We start from the raw sequence: 17,374 nt of genomic DNA on the forward strand, positions 1-17,374 counted from the left end.
CCTATTCTCCTTCGTGCACGTCGAGCGAATTGCACGTGAGAAATTAACCCGATTCGAGACAAGATGAGATTATAGGGAAATATACATCCGTGGACGCGTTGACGACGAGATATCGCGACGATGAAAAAACCCCATACGTATTGTAACATCCATACAGGATTGGCCTCTAACCGTTCGACTTTTCATGTCCATAAAAGTAGCTTATTTACTAGGGTTTTATACGTATCGAGATACAGAGGGGAAAATCTAGAAGAGTAGCATATTTACGAGAACATATCCACGTACGCCCCATACCATATGGGACCTCGCTACATCTATTCGGATTCCATATCTACGAATGCTTCGTATATTTATAGCGGAATACTCTATCCGCCAGAGAACTACGTAAGTTTGGTATTCGTTCGTCGAGCCGTTTTCTTTACCCTTTAAATGCTTTATCATTTGCCACGAAGGCGTTTGTTAAAGAAAATGAACTTTTTCATAAGCGAATGATGCAAACGAGCCTCGGCGTCTGTTAAAACGTAAAGGAAGAAAAGTAACCGGATAAAGAATATCCCAGGCGTATCTTCTTAAGCGAAAAAAGAAGTATTCTTCTCTAGTTTAGCTTTTTCACCTTTTACCGCCAACATAAAGGCAAAGCGAACGACACTCGAGCACAAGAATCTCCGTTGAACTTTCCATTTCGCTGGAAAGCAGGAAACGCAACCAGGATAGCACCGTCTCTGGCGTAACGCGGTTTTAGTGTCCTGCTAGCCGAGGATTTTACTAGCTTCGCCGGTCGAGCAAGCCACGAAATTTACATTATACTATACGGCAGAAATTCTCTCTGTTCGCCACGCCACTTTTTGCCCAGCGATTAAGCGGCACGCGCGCTACTTTAATGTGCATAAAAATCGAGACGCTAATGAAAAGCTGGTTGCACCAGCGTGATAAAGTCCATGGTGCTTACTGATCACGAGTCTCACGGTAAAAACTCGATTAAATAGCTTGAAGAAGTCTTGCTCCTTATCGAAAGACGATTTTCCTCTACGTAAGGCGACCCAATAATAGCGATACAATCGGCAAGAGGATGACTCTACACAGAGAAATAGATTGAAAATGTGGAATACAATCTTTTCATACGGCATTTCGTTCTCGACAAAATCGAGTTCGAACATTTTTTTAATACGCGTATGCGAGCTGAAATAATTACTGGCCGGGTACGGGCAAATAATTAACTGGAGGTTATTCTACGTACCAAAATACGTTGAATGTTAAAATATGCTAAAATGTAGAATAAAAGTTTTTGATTTGATGCTTCGTCAAAAAAAAAGAAATAGTAATTATGGAATTTGGATACGTTAGTTAAAAATTAGCCTCGTCCACGCGTACTTCGTTAACTTTTTAATGTAATTTCATCCACAACAAAGCGTTCCATGAAAAACTTTCGTTCTACGTTGTCGACTTATTTGCACACGCAGAATAATTTCCTTCGGTTGTTCCCTCCAGTTCAATGCAAATATTTTCTCGTAAATGTAGAAAAATAAAGTCATATGGAAAAATGTATTGTATATTTTCGAAATTTTTGTTCACATAACTCTTGCTGATTGTATCACGATTACTGCAACACCCTGTATAGCGTTCCAATCTATCTCTAAATCATCGTGTCAAATTTCCAGTGTTAGCCAGTAATTTTACTTTGAGATCACGAGCAAGTTCTACTCGAAATTAGAGGCATACGAAATTAAGCGGCGTGCACGAGGCGTGGAACTCAAGAGACCGCCTGAAAGCACTCCTCGATGCTCTCCTAGTTGCCGTTTCACGAACATCTAAACGGCAAAGCGACGTACACATCGAGAGACGAATCGAACAGAAGGCAATCTGGAAAAGTTTCTTACTTAAAGTCACGGTGTATATTCGTCACGTGCGTAAAACTTGAACTCGTGAGAAGTTGCCCGGCCATCGAAACGAAGAGCTCGAAGAAGGTGTCGATATCGTTATTTATTAAATCGTGCCGCGTGAACCAGGTCTCTGGTTCTGACCGTGCTGGGCGAGAATTCACGAACGTCCACGGAGGAAATGAAAGTTTTCTGCCGGAGATAAATTCGCTGTTATCTTAACGACCATCGCTGACGATCAAGAAACTCGGTCGAATTAAAAGCGCGATCGATACACTAATAGATTCGATGTTTTGCCATGAAAATAATTATCGGTGTGGCGATTAAAACGTGCACCATGCCGGAATTAATTGGACGAATTATCCGCGACGGATAAAGGGAATGAAAAAAAATATTTTCCTTAATTGCGCACGGATGTGGGCATGAAACTTTGATGACGTATAATTAAACGGTAATTAAGTAAACTCGCGCCAGTTTGACCGAGAAAACTTACGCGGACCAGACCGGGAATATTTTATCTGCCAGTTGCCGGAAGACAAACTAAAACTTCGCGTTATACATACATATATCAGGAAACGATAATTTCCCGCTTTTCGTTTGAATAATTATCCAACTACGTGTTCCAGGCGCGAATCAGGATGCTTTAGCAGAAAACAGTTTCAACGATCGCTTATGTATCTCTGAAACTTGTAATTGCTTCGATCTGGGATTTGAAACGAAACACATCGTTTCTTTCTTTCCCATAACAACGATAAATCCAGAGACAAATGTATATCTTTATAGGGCGGAACTGCTGCTTGAAATTGGAAATAAGACGATCCGATTTATCTTCCCCCTCTGGCAAATATCGCGGTGAACTCGACTTTCTAGCAACGTGGCGGCATTGTAAATATTTCTAGATGTATCACGGAAATAATCACAAGCGCGGTGCACACACACTGCCCAACCCTTGGTAACGTGTCGTAACGCTTTAAGAACGAAATTCCATCCGGTCGATTTGAAGCTACCGCTGGGCCGCGAGCACCACGGTCGGTTATAAAAATAACGTGTAGCTTGGCAAATATACCGACGATGTTCTATACACGAGAACAAGCCGAGAGCAGCATTTTAGAATTGAGTTACTCCGGCCATTGGGAAGCAATGAAGCGTCCCGCGCGAATTTGCCCCCGAGTTTGCGCCAACTTTGCTAGGCCGTTGCTTTACTATCGTTTCGAAGGTTGCACAAAAGAAGCAGAACCTGCACTCTGATACGAAATCAATTTTTCTACGACCGGTTTCCTCGTTGTCGAAGATTTTCCAGCTGTTGAACGCTAGCTTGCGGATTAAAAAGCAGCCTGGCCCTGCCTGGTGTGGAAACGCGCTCACTGGCTTTCGCAAATTTGCTTACGTGCTTTGCCTTTTGATAGAGATGAAATGAAAAACACGTGGAAATAAATAGAAGGAGAAATTTGCAGCGGGGACATGAAACTCCAAAGCGTACAAGAGCGAGTGGCGGAAAGCGAGTAAAGATTGTCTGACTACGCACTGGCTGTATTTACTGTGCGTCGACGAGGAGCTAGATAAATACGAGAAAGGATTGATCGAAGCTGAGTCCAACGACTGCTACGATTGAATTCGTGATGGAAGTCGAATGGATGTTAGGATCGGGCCAAAAGTAGACGCTGTTTTCCAACATGAAACGAACTTACCGCGAATGGTACAGGAAACGTATTTAATTGCTACGGAACGTTTCAATATTTACGTCCGATTGGACGTGAAATTTCGGCAAAATTTCAGCTACCTTCAACGATATCGATTCCACCGAGTCGGATTTCATGCTCTGACAAGAATGACAGCCTATAAATTGAGATTTGATCGATGACCTTCAGGGTAGTAATAACTGCACGGCCAATGTTTGCTCATGGGAGTTCTAGAATGGAACTAGTTATAGACTACCACCGACCAGGGCCATCCTCTCACCCGACGGAGAGAGAGCAACCTAATTCTCGGGCCGAGTTCGCTCCTAAGTAGGAAAATAAAAAGCTCTTTTAATCTACGCGATTCGAAGCGAGTTGGTGGAAAGGTAAGAGGAGAGAGGAGTACAAGAACAAAGAACTTCCCCTATTACGGATGAAAAAAGCCGAAGATCTTCTGTTGAACACGCCGTAAGCACTATTGATTACGCGAAATGAAATTTCATCGTAATTCCACGCGACCGAAACTTTCCCCTTTCTTCTCCGACGATCCCATTTCAATCTAGAAGATTTTCAAAGTCAGCTTTCCCTTCCCGTGGAAAACTCCGCTCGCGTATTACGTTCTCACCCGGGCGTCCGTGCGATCAGCGAATAAATCACGCTCACGAACGAGCGTGAAATACAAGGGAAATCTAAAACCGGGGCACGCGTGATCAGATGAATTTATTTAACCGGGTTCGTAACGGAAATGCGAGACAGTCACGAAGCGGGTTGCTCCGATGAGCAAATATCTCGACGTGATTTATTACAAGACATTCCGTTAGTTCGTTATGTTATTTCTATTATTGCCCGAGACACGCTTGGTAAACTGTTAAGCACATGGTGTTTCTCTGATCTAAGCTACCATAAAATGGAGGGAACGATATAATTCCGAGCAAGGTCCAGCAGCTTTTACTGCGAAACACTGTCGTAAAAGTTTACGTCCTGCTGGGCCAGCCAACTTCCCTTTTAGCGAGTTTCGATCGAGCTCCTTGGCCGTGTTTAATTACATCGATTAAGGTCTACGAGCGTCTCGCATCCTGCTACTCTTACTCTTGCGGTATATCGCGACAAATTCACCCAACGCTTTCCCTGCAAGGTCGAACGAGGACGCTGGATGAAACCTTATCTATCGAACCGATATAAAGGGTCCGATGTTCTCGATTCGTCGAAAGCATTGATAGGGCTGGGAAGCTGGCACTGATAGGTCAACCGATCCGTAGAATTGAACCTTGATCTACACCCCGAAGAACTATACACATGGCTGGCTTGGAACTGGGATATCCATCGATTGGCATGTCCAACGGTCGAGTGGATCTGTTTACCCGCAGCCGATTCTCGTGGACGACATGTTCGACTAGGATTTAAACCAACGGGATTGATCCTGCTCTCTGGACACGGTTAAACTCGCTCCTCCGTATCGTCTATGTACTACTACCGCTCATTTGATTTTCCAATTAAACGTCTCTTGCCCTGTGGCTTGTTAAAAGCGCAACGTCTGCCCACCTCTCTATATTAAAGATCACCAGGGAATGGGGGCGGATACGTACGAGATTTAAAAACTATATCCAAGCGGAATAGAGTACGATTTAAGAAATACGAGGTCATATTGAATGGTAATGGCCATTACCATTCGTCACATAGAAAAGAGATTAAAGTTAGCCCGATATTGGAGCAACCGATCGAGGACGATAAACCGGGTTGAGATGATATTCGAGAGGTCGTGAAATTCTTAGTCGACGTAACGGATCGGGGAATACGGTCGAAATAATCGTGTTACTTCGTCCGTGATCTAACCGGAGAATTCACCTGGAAATTCTAACTATCCATTTCGGCTCGATATAATCTTGTCGCCCACTGCCGAATGCCACTTTAGCTACCGAGAGAAGCTGTGCACCTGACAATTGCTAACAGAAGCGTATTGAAAGGATCAGCCTTATCAACTACTGATTGACGTTTCATATCAAAGAACAGGGACCGAATGGTACAGCGTTTCATACAGTATATTCATCGATCTGTATTTCATTGATTAAGTGGAACAGCCGTGGGTTGTGTAGGGGAGTTCCTACTGACCATAACCAACCGGCACCGTTTTAATCGATAGGATTATTCTGTTCCGCGGCTGAACTCACAATCTTGCCTGCAATTGCTCCCTGATGGTTGTTAGTGATCTAATTTTCTTTGTCGCTCGAACGACCATTACGCCCGATCTCGGATCGTAGAATGCTGGTAAAATTCCTAGCAATTTTTGAAACAACGCACAATAATTAGAAGCGAGATACGTTCTCCCGATAACGAAGCATTCGTTGCAATCTGCACCTCGTGGCCATTACAGCCAGTAATTTCCGTAAATTCGAACAGGATGCGTATCGACTGATTTTAACGAAGTTCAAAAAATACCCCGGACTAAGTAAGAGGTGAATTAGGATCGCACGAATCAAGCCAAGTACTTTTCCTTGTAATTCGTTCAATTTGTTTGCGAACAATTTTTAAACGAACTACTTTGCTTCAAGATCAAGATCGAATCTTAAGACGTCGAAGCTCAGGTGACTCAAATAATCTTAGCTTACTATATCTCCTCGCGAATCACACTCTTCCTCGCTCCTTGAGATTCTAGGACTAGGAGGGAGCTTTGAGAATGCATTTCTATGTTTTCGCAAGTCACAAAATTCAATCTCCGTTACCGAACTTTCTCTCTCCGTTTCCGTTTGCAACCGAAACGTTACAAGTGATTAATCGTCAAAGTCAAAGAAACGATACAGTTAATCAAAGAAGAGCGGAACATCCGTAGATATCGGAGAAGTACAAGAGTCGAACGTAGCTTAACAGCGTGCGGACCTTGTGGTCTTCGCGTTCTATGAGGATTTAAACTAGACGTACCCTTTCGCTCCCAGCCCTTCCTCTGTAATTCCTGATCCGGATTTGAATTCTGGCGTATCTGTCGACTGCGCGAGGTTTCCTCCGCTGAAAGACGTTTTCTCTAGTCTTCTACCCTGTCCTCGTAAGCCATTTTCATTCGTATAAGACGATAAATCCTCCGATCAACCGGGGCAAATTGAAATTCCGATATCTCCGTTAGAACAACGCGTCCGGAGGGAACAATTTTTCTTTCGGTCTCGCGTCAATTTTCCAACTTCGACCAATCAAATCTCCACCTGTAGTCTTTCCCCTCCTCCACCCTCTTTTTTGGTGTGATTTTTTTGTTTCTTTGTTCACCGTTTAATCCCAATAATTACGGGTCATTTTTTAATCGCCATCCAGCAGCTTGTAGGATCATCGAATTCGATAGAGGCTGCGATAGGTCATGTATCGAAGCGTGATAAGAGTAATTTATCGCGCCCCACGATAATCCTTTGATACACGGTGTCCTGCTCCTTTTTTTCTCTTTTTTTTTAACGCTGTCTACGTGCTATCGACGAATTACGATCCCGTTGAAAATTGACGATTTCGAACTGGCTGGCGACACGTGGCGTTATCTACGCGTGAATGTTATTCACGCGTATACTTCGATTCTCTAGCCGGTTTCGATCCACGAAAGAGATGCGTGGCGGTCAATTACGTAACACGTAGCCCCATTTCTGTCATTCCAGAGATGTGAGGAATGATCACGTGGGTGATGGTCGGGCTGCTCCTGGCTGCGGAAACTTGCGGCAGAAACGTCCTCTCCGGAAACGGAAACGGAAAGGAGGAGTCGAAGCAGAAGGACGGGCTGAAGGGAGTCACGACAGAAGAAGAAGACATCTACCGTGCGTATTGGCGTGGATGCGCGACGTGCTGCAAAGAGCAAAGGAGAAAAGTCGTGGAGAAAGGGCGGAGAACGGGGCAAACAGATCTATGATTTGCTCGACTAACTCGAGCTTATCCACTCCCTCTCGAATCCTGCAATCGAGCTCCACTAATCCTCCTTCCTGGCTTTCTACCGCTTACAGATCTCACTCTAGCCACTTTACCTCCTCCCTGCTACCTCCTACCAATTCCCTACAAATCATTCGCCGATCTATACACCTGGCTTGTAACATATTGTTCTGAAATATCGCCAACCGTGCCCGCTGCCAAGCTTCTTAAAGCGCCAATGCTATTTTAGCTAAAGTCTCTCGGCTCGAACCGACATTCGCAGAGCTTAAAAGAGAAAAAGGAAAAAAGAAGTGGAAAGATTTCGCTTCCTTTTTCTCCGGTTGTTTTTCTCGGCTACTCCTTTTACGCTCTCCTTCTATTCTCCATCGGTCTCCGGTGGAAAAAGTTTGTATTCCATTAGCGTGTCGGAATAGGAAACCTCTCTAGCGAACGACTGTAAACTCTTGGATATTCCGGTGGAACGACAAAACGTCCGGAAACGGCTTCAATTTGAACGGTTTGAAAAGTATTAATTACGACACTGGACCCCGCCACTGAAACAATACATCGTCGTACGCTCGTCCGGGAGTATGGGTGCATTTCGAGGAGAACGAGCTTTTGTTGCCACGATCCGCAACGCGCGCCGCACCGTTATAAGTTCCATTCGACGGGACAATCCATTTTCCACGACGTTAAGTGTATTGCGACGGGCGGGAATTATATCGAAGGAACGCCTAAGCGTGTTTAATTGTTGCGTCTCTCCGCCCTTTGTCTCGTACTTCAACCGGTCTGCTGTCTCTCTGTTCAACGCTATTACTCACTCCATCGCCCCCTCTGTTGTTGCAGGTCTAACGTGCTACACTTGCGTCAACGTCAGCGATAACCAGGTATCGACGAGTCCATTAAACGTCCTCCTAAGAGTCCGTAATGCCTGTATCGTACCGAGTCCAGTGCACAATTTCGTTTAGCCCCGAGGAGATCGTTCCGCCATCGATCTTTTATTTATTTTCAAACTTCCCTTCCTCCGTTGTTGGCCCGCCTTCCTAACCTACCTATCTCACTTCTTCTGTCCGTACACCCACGACTCGTCTTTCCTTCTTCGCTCTCCATTCACCATCTACCGCTCTTTGAATAGCCGACGTCGCGAAGGAATTACCAATATCGGGCCCGGTCGTCGATTTCTTCCAGCAACGAGAAAAAGAAGACACGAAACACCGAAGAAGATGGCTACGAGATCGTTCAACACCGCGGATCAAGTCCGAGCAATTCTAAATAGAAGTTCCTTCCACGGAAATCTCTATTGAAAACCGTTGATTCCGGTCGGATCGATGGCCACCGCGAGTTCCGGCTACTATCTTTCGCTCCGAGAATTTATTCCTTCGACCGTGAACTCCGTCGTCTTATTTCTCCCCTTGTCCTTTTTCCCTTCTCTATTTCTTTTCTTTCATCCCGAATTCCATAGTCGGATCTTTCTATAACAGCGACGCAGTCGTTGCGGGCACTCGATCAGAAAGCAACGAACTCTCCAGTTACGTTCCACCCGTACGATTTTCCGAACTCTAACTCGCTCTACTGATTCCCTCGATTTAGAACGGTACAGAACCAACAAACTCCATACTTTTTTACCCCCATATCGAACCACCGTGGAACTAACCTCGAACTTTCGTGCGATTGATCGAGACTGGTGAGTAACGACCGGATGACCATGCAAATACGTCCACCGGTATATACGAATCCGACGTTATATATGTTCCGATTCCAGCTAATATCACAGCTATCGTATTCTTTTTTTGTCCTCTGTTCGCAGATGTGCAACGAATGGGCGATAGATACACCGTGTCCGGCGGGTGGCCGAGACTTTTGCAGATCGCTGCACATTTTGGACAGCCGGGGAAATAGCGTCTTGGCAAGCATAAATTCTTCTTTTTTTTTCTTCTTCTTCTTCCCCTAACACTTGACCTTCTCCTCGAGACGAGAAGACTTCGAGTCGACGCGATTAACTCTGTCGTTGCCAAGAAGTATTAGAACTGCGACTCGAGTGTTGGCCGTGTCGATCCTTTCCTTTCTTACGATAGAGAAACTCTGCCTCTTTTGCTTCACAATTCCAACGGGGATAAGTTTGCATAATTAATGTAATTTACCATCGAAGAATAGTTTTAATCGAAGACGCGACGAAAGTAGGAAAAACGAGCAGGCGAACGTTTTCCTTCCTTTTCATTGGGCGTTAGGAATTGGGATTTCCTTCGATGTGTTCTCTCGTTTCGCGGGTTGATGGAAACGCGGCCGCGGTGCCACGATAAAATCGACACGTTCGACGTTCATCACGAAACCATTGTACGCACGATGCGCCTGCCACCGATGAAGATCAATCCGAAATTTTATCACTAGCCCCACTAATAGCTTCTCCCAGCGTTAAACGCATTATCGATTTCCGTGTTTGTTAATGGATAAACTTGCGAAACTGAATTCACAGCGGAAGAGTGATGGCTTCCCTTAAGAGTATCCACCGACTAAGTACTTTGCAAAACTCTTTCAATTATGGACATCGGAATCAATTAGAGCTTATCAATTCACCTATTCGCGGTTTCTACAGGTTCTCGGCTTTGTTGGTTCATCGATTAATTGATTCTTAGATGCGAATATCTACGTAACGATATGGTGGGAAGATTCGCAGATGACACGGAACAAAGCGTTTCCCAAGCAGTGGCTTCAGACTATGCGGCGATTCGTTCGCTTCAAACGAAAGACTCGAGTGAAACCTCCGTGATATTTTCCTTTTCCTTTCTTTTTTTTCTCTCTCTCTCTCTAAAGTTTCAGAACGCTCGGAAAGAAAGGAAGGGAAACAAGCGGAAAAAACCCGTAGCAATCGCCGAGATGAACATTCTGTGCACGCGAAATCGAACATCTAAGAATTAAACAGTGAGAAAAAGATCGACGACGTAGATCCTAACGACCGGGAATCGATACTTTGACAATCGCTAGATAGAAAATAAAGCAGCCCCCGTTGGAACGTGAAGAAAATGAGAACGATCGTATGAACAAGCCGATACAAAACGATGACGCATCGAATGTAACATGCCCCTGAAGCACAATGGTCCGTGAAAAAGCACGTTTATATTTCAGGTGAGCAAGAGCTGCGTGAGTAGCGCGGAATGCGGACCTGCCTCGGTCGGTTGCATCCCAGTGGACACGCAGCAGGTGCGAAATAGCGAATTTTTTCAAAGTATCCTGGCCTGGCTTGTCCTCTCTTTTGGCTGTTCTCTATCTAGTCAGCCGCATACACATAGTTCGTGTTGCCAATTGTCTTTCTTTCTCTCTCGCGGAAGAGAGGAGGAAGCCGGGCGACCGGGTGAAATAAATTCGGTTATTTCGTTCTAGATCTGCATCAGCTGCTGCGATCTGAGTTACTGCAACATCGAGTCGCCTACCAACGCCACCAACGCCATTTTCTCGCGCAAACGGCGCGCCAAATCGAAGTCGAAACGCAAACGACCCGGTAGAAACGGGGTCGAGGGCAGCCGATTCTACGGGGGCGGCGCACTCTGGCTCATGGCCTCACTCTTCTATGCATATCATTGCTGAGGAAGCAGCACCGCGGAAGAATCTCTAGTTAGAAGACATCAGCCGTGCACCAGGCAGCTCGGGAATTATCCCCCACCGGAGTTACGATTCGAGAATATAAAACGCGTTTTTTCGCAATCCATCTGTTTCTTATCGAACGAAGCGACTCTAGTCCTACTTGTATACTCTCATCTCTTCTCGACTGATAGCATATCCTGTCATTGTTACACCTACACTTTCCATGTTTCGAACGTTTAGAAAGTCCTCGAGTCCTAAGGAAAGATTATTCGTAAAAGTACTCGCGACTCCGTGCTTCCCGAGTCGAAGCTTTGGGAAAATCTGTGTTCTATTAATCAGCTTCCACCGTCTCGTCTCTGTTTTTCGATGGTGTGAAGTAAATCGCGAATCGTGTACTATTATCGCGCGAGCGAGTGTTTTTGCGTAAGATAAGCTAGGGAAATTAGAAGCCTGTTCGTCTTTCTCTTCGTTGACAGATTCGAAGAGTACGAACTCGTCTCCCGAAGAGAGAGAGAGGGAGATGTCGCCAGGATCCTCTGGGAGAATCCTGCGCTGTCTGAAGCATGTATAGTTAACGGAGGGCCGTTTTAAAGACTCTCAGTGATGGAAAAAGGAATTGTTCTCTTCTCGTAGTAGCGTAGTTGCCTATGCCTTGTTAGAAAACGAACAGAAAAATGAAAAAATGAAAATACACACACACACAAGGCGAAACTAAGATGTAAGTTCGAGTTTACGGATTAAACTTTCTACAGAGTTGCAGTGCCAAAGCGAGCGAGGAAAATTCAAATACCTTCCATACAGCTGATTTTACAGGGGCATTTCATTTTCGATCGAGAACAGTCAACGCTGATATATATTAGGGGGTGAAGATCCGTATTGTTTTTCGTGTTTTAAAGGCCCTGATTCGACACGCGGAATTTCATTTCGACTCCTCGAGGTGGAAAAAAGAGCGAGACGCGGGAAGACAAATGAAACGTTTGCTGCTTGTTCCCTGCTGATTCATTCTGAATTTCAGTACCTGCTGGAGCAACGATCGATCGTTGTCCTCAAGGCACTTGCTCACTGAAGCCGCGAATTCCCCGTACGATTCACGACCATGTGTTTCATTCGACAAATAAAATAACAAACCTTTTCTATTACTCCCTTTCTACGGTTTTTTCGTTCGCGACTCGACGAGTACACCGTCAGACCTAATTTACTTGGACATCGATCTCTCGGTCGAATATTTAACTAGTCGTGCGGATCAATCGAGTTTTTCGTTTTCTTCGAGTCGGAGAAGCGAATGTTGATTTACATGGAAAGTTCTTAATTAATTAAGTTGCTCGCGCGCAACTTCAAAGAAATCGCTAATTATGTATCCAAGGCGAAAAGAAGTTCCTAATTATTCCCACGTAATAATATTACTTCTATCATATCATCTTATTTTTCCGTAATAACACTTCTCTTGTGTTAATAAAGCGTTAATTATCCTAATTGTCAATTCATTTGATAAAGCGAGAACGCGATAGTTTCCTTTAGTTGGATATCAAAACCAGCCAGTTTGCAGAATTTATGACAAAGAGAAGAAAATCTGGCGCTAAAAGCGAGATTAGATTCGTTCCAAAATCAATTTCCACTCGACTCTTATCGTTCAATCGTCGAACAGAAGCAAGAACCGTTCAGTTTCCGTGGATATCAGGTTTCTTAAGAAAAGCTGAGAAAAAAAAGAAAGAGAAAACATTGGAATATCGCGGCACGCTAGCAAATCGTGGAGTTTGCTCTTGCCCGCAGTTTGACAAATAGATATGCAAATCATAAATTATGCGAACGGGACGTACGCGGGATTTGAATTATCGATAAACTGGAATTACGCGTACCTAAAAGCTGTTTACATACCTACAAACTCGCCTACTACAGACTATTTACTGCTATTACAATTATTAACAATTATACACATAAATAAATAAATAAATAAATATATAAATGAATAAATGAATATATATTATGATATAGAAATTATACATTGTTTCGGCATGAAGATGTAAGAATACTGTTGGTAATGAAATAAAGAAGACTATAATTGTCAGACTGGCACACAATGGAATAATTTTAGTGTATGAATCTCACATTTTTTTAATTTCAATTATTACAACCCGAATTCCTTGATCCATTTGAAACCAATAACTCACAACGTGTGCTTATGCAATGTATGTTATGCAATGTATTTGTGCTATGCAAAGCATATTCAATCTAACGATGACGCACCATGTGCTACGTGTTATCGTAATGATTTAGTATTGAATACAGTATTGAAATAATATAGTATAGTATAATTCAAAGAAAATTATATAATATTAAAAATATATGCAAAAAAAAAAAATGAAACCACGTTAAAGTAGTATTGTATGATATTGAAAAGTGCTATTGATTTCAAGATAAAAAGACAATGAATAGCATACGGACTAGAGTCAACAGAATTTCGAAACGTCGATTTCTGACAATTGTATTTCAATTAGGAATCGGTTATCGGTGGATTAATTACTGAATCAAATTATAAGTAACTTTCCGATCTTCAAATTTGTCTATCTTATTCGTTTATAAAAATACATTTTACTATCATCACTGGTTTTTCAATACAGTTTAAAACAAAATAAATGATATCGTTAAAAATAATTGATTCTTATTTTGACTCACATTACACGCTGACAAACATTCGAAGAGATAACATCGATGATAAAACCGACGCCAAACATTCCCGCCAAATTTGCTGCGCAGCCGACGCCATATTGCTTTCCTTCGCTGCTTGAAAATCCCGCGTTCTCGAATTTTCCCACGCTTCTTTTTCCACGGAAAATCGATTCGAAACATTCTCAATCTCGCCAATGAAACCGCTAACGTTTCCAAACTACCGTAAACGCGTATTTTCTAATTTCGAAGTTTTCAGATAAGCGGTCCGAGAAATTTATTTCTATCTAACGCGCGTTCACTACGAGATAGAACGACTCGTAGGCGTACCAAATACTTTTTAAGAAAACGCGTATAATTTCTTTTGCCGATCAAAAACTTTATACTATTCGCGATCCCTACACTGTATAAAAACTGTTTAGAGTAATTTGTTGGCGTATAAAGAAATTTTTACTAAAAGAATTAAATTAATTTAAGCACACCGACGCGATACAACTTTTCGAAGGAACAGTCATGGCGCACATCACGTGACCCGTTTATTCTACGTGTAAGCGCAACTAGGGGGAGCCACCATGTCATGTGCATGCGCATTATTAAAATCTATATTAAAATGGAGGAAAAGAGTCAAGTTGTGGAACGGGAGGCTAAGAAGGATGAGATTCACGAAAAAGATGGGAAATCTAAAAGGTGAGCGAACGTTCATTCGATTCTTACGAAGTACTTGCCGTGTAATTTCAATTGGTATGATTGGAAAGCATTTGATTCGATTCACTTTGAATACAAGTTATGGATGACCGGCAATACCGTAGACGTAATTTAATGTTATTTTTTATTAACCGTTATATAATTATCAATAACAATATTTTATTATTAACTTGAAATAATAAAAAAAAGGCTTCTCATGTTATTATATTTTGTCCCCGTAGTTGAGTTGGATACTTTAGAATTATGTTTATGTGTCATAGTAACCTACTAATTCAAAACTAGGTATATATAGCACTATAAGTGTTCAATATTATAAGGATATAATCGTATGTAATATTTAATGTGTCTCCTGTATATGAATATTATTATCCTTGAAGATATTTTCAAAATGTAAAGTTTCAATGTATCGTGTACCTTCCTTGTTGCTTCTTGCATTCTTAATTTATTCTTGCATTATGTATGCCTGTGTGAGTTGTGCTTCTTTTACTGATAGTGCATAAAGAAATAAATGGAAAATACTTGTAATTTAGTTCAAAAAAGAGACATCGTAAGAAGAAGAACAAGATGGCGCATGCCACTGGTGAGAATCACAACCACACAGGCCACAGAGATGAACATGAAATGCATAGCACGTGTAACATTTCTATAAAAGACATCCAAATGGCAATGGAGGTTTTTAATATACAGCAGAAACCTGCTAAAACTCAGGAAGAGGCAATGCAAAAGCCTTATCAGTTTTGGAGTACACAGCCAGTACCAAAAATGGGTAAACAATTTAACATCTACATTCCACGATGGTAAACAATAATTTTAAGTTGGCCAGATTATATTATGAAGATTTTCTGCAGATGAAAAAATAGTTAAAAATGAAGCCATTGAATCTGACAAAACATCAATCAGGGCAGAACCTTATTCATTACCAGCAGACTTCCAATGGGATACTTTAAACCTTGATGATCCTTTAGTTTTGTCAGAATTATATACTTTATTGTCTGAGAATTATGTGGAAGATGATGATGCTATGTTTAGATTTGATTACCCACCTAATTTTTTGAAGTGGTAAACAAAATATCAACTAATGAAATTTATAATCTAGTTTAGTTCAGTTAAGTACTCAATAGAAGATGTTTCTAGGGCACTGCAATCCCCTGGATGGTGCAAAGAATGGCACTGTGGGGTACGTGTGACTAAAAGCGGACGTCTAGTCGGTTTCATTTCCGCTATTCCAGCTACTCTGCGTGTTTATAATCAGTAGGTTTCAAATTATTTTCAGTCTGTCCCCTGTTAGCTAATGTAAGGAAAATTTCAGCACTCAAAAAATGGTGGAAATAAATTTCTTATGTGTGCACAAGAAACTGAGGTCAAAACGGGTTGCACCAGTATTAATACGTGAAATAACTAGGAGAGTTAATCTTCAAGGTATATTCCAGGCTGTTTATACCGCTGGTGTTGTATTGCCAAAACCAATAGCAACTTGCAGGTGTGTACCTGCATCACTAATCTCACTATTATATCACTATTTGTTATCATTTAACTATGAATTCGATTTTAAAGGTATTGGCATCGTTCTCTCAACCCAAAGAAATTAATTGAAGTGAAGTTTTCTCACTTGTCTCGCAATATGACTATGCAGAGAACTTTAAAGTTGTTTAAACTGCCAGAAAATACAAAAGTGCCAGGATTTAGGAAACTGGTTGAAGCAGATATACCTCAAGCTCATAAAATATTAACTGATGTAATGATTTTTTCAGGAAAATACTACAGTTGCTAGAAGTATTAATGTTAATGTTTTAATTCAGAGAGTATTAAGATCATTCATGTTTTAGTATTTGGAGAAATTTGACTTGGTTCCGATTTTCTCTATCGAAGAGTTCCGACATTGGTTCCTCCCACAGAACGGAATTATTAATAGTTTTGTAGTAGAAAACGATGGTAAAATTACTGACATGGTTAGCTACTATACGCTGCCGAGCTCCATAATGCATCACCAGACACACAAAACTCTCAGGGCTGCATACAGTTTTTACAACGTATCCACTGCGACTCCTTGGCTCGAACTCATGACTGATGCATTGATATCGGCTCGTAATGTAAGTGTAATTGCTTGTACCTTTATTATATAAGTAAAAACCATCGTTTATATATTATTTTCAGCTCGATTTCGACGTATTTAATGCGTTGGATCTCATGGACAACAAAGAGTTCTTAGAGCCACTAAAGTTTGGTATAGGTGACGGAAATCTGCAATATTATTTATATAATTGGCGTTGTCCTAGCATGACACCTGGAAAGATTGGTTTGGTGCTCCAATAAGTTCTAAATAAACGAATTCGTTTAGAAAAGAAGTTTTCGCACGTGCAAGTTTACGATACGGAAGCGACGATAAACGATGGAAATAAATATTATTAGGATAATATAGGAGGAATATATGGAAACGGAAGCAAATATAATTTTGTCTTCTACTAACGAGCATCCAAAGCATATTGAACGATAGGAAGAAATCGATGTTTCCTTAAATGAATCAAAGTAGCACGTTCCATTGGATTCGCCGGTTCCGTGGATGTTATCTTTGGGGAGTCTCTGTCTCAACCCTTGATCATGACATTAGTTCAAGATCGAAATATGCATGTGCAACGCGTGTATATAGGTATCTGCGTGACGAGCAATGTAGATAATTATCGTATGCTCTAGTAATTTACAAGAACCATGCGGGGCAAGTTTCCTTCTTACAGGTATCGTCGACCGCAGAGTTACTTCAAAATTTTCGATAAAGCTCCTTGGGCGTTATTTTATTTGGAATTAAACATTTCCCTCAGCGTCTGTTTTGGTTAAATAGGCCGCAAAGTATGCCGAAGTGGACAGTGGAAGAAAAATTTAAATAAAAGAAGATCGAAGTATAAAGCGATCCATTTGTTTGTTTACCCCCTTCGTTCTTCCTTCTCCGACTTTATATCGTAAATCTCATTTTCCCTTTGTAACCTGTATACTCCAGCACGAAATAAA

The 17,374-nt window shown here is 41.9% G+C and overlaps 2 protein-coding genes across 2 annotated transcripts in view; both read left to right on the top strand.

Annotated features, from left to right (window-relative positions):
• LOC138186820 (uncharacterized) overlaps positions 1-13,097 on the top strand; it is a 52,374-nt gene extending 39,277 nt beyond the window's left edge. The window contains exons 2-6 of the mRNA XM_069127038.1: positions 7,180-7,335; positions 8,270-8,310; positions 9,231-9,329; positions 10,547-10,621; positions 10,802-13,097. Of these exons, the coding sequence (XP_068983139.1) occupies positions 7,191-7,335; positions 8,270-8,310; positions 9,231-9,329; positions 10,547-10,621; positions 10,802-11,005 (564 nt within the window). The 5' untranslated portion in view covers positions 7,180-7,190 and the 3' untranslated portion in view covers positions 11,006-13,097. The remainder of the gene's footprint in view (positions 1-7,179; positions 7,336-8,269; positions 8,311-9,230; positions 9,330-10,546; positions 10,622-10,801) is intronic.
• Positions 13,098-14,201: 1,104 nt separating this feature from the next.
• Nmt (N-myristoyl transferase) lies at positions 14,202-17,276 on the top strand. The gene is made up of 8 exons (XM_069126551.1): positions 14,202-14,353; positions 14,902-15,137; positions 15,220-15,430; positions 15,506-15,622; positions 15,681-15,851; positions 15,926-16,106; positions 16,198-16,461; positions 16,526-17,276. The coding sequence occupies exons 1-8, from the start codon at positions 14,244-14,246 to the stop codon at positions 16,682-16,684; spliced, it is 1,449 nt and encodes a 482-aa protein (XP_068982652.1). The 5' UTR covers positions 14,202-14,243; the 3' UTR covers positions 16,685-17,276.
• Positions 17,277-17,374: the final 98 nt, after the last annotated feature.

Source organism: Bombus flavifrons, chromosome 14 (assembly GCF_040668555.2).
Source record: "Bombus flavifrons isolate JBK064 chromosome 14, iyBomFlav1_principal, whole genome shotgun sequence".
Classification (NCBI taxonomy): domain Eukaryota; kingdom Metazoa; phylum Arthropoda; class Insecta; order Hymenoptera; family Apidae; genus Bombus; species Bombus flavifrons.

What these genes read in the sequence shown, in the direction of transcription:
- Nmt (XM_069126551.1), top strand. Translation starts at nt 14,244, where the DNA reads ATGTGCATGCGCATTATTAAAATCTATATTAAAATGGAGGAAAAGAGT. An exon ending in CCACCTAATTTTTTGAAGTG is followed by an intron (nt 15,431 to 15,505) that starts GTAAACAAAATA and finishes AGATGTTTCTAG; the next exon opens with GGCACTGCAATCCCCTGGAT. An exon ending in ACTCTGCGTGTTTATAATCA is followed by an intron (nt 15,623 to 15,680) that starts GTAGGTTTCAAA and finishes GGAAAATTTCAG; the next exon opens with CACTCAAAAAATGGTGGAAA.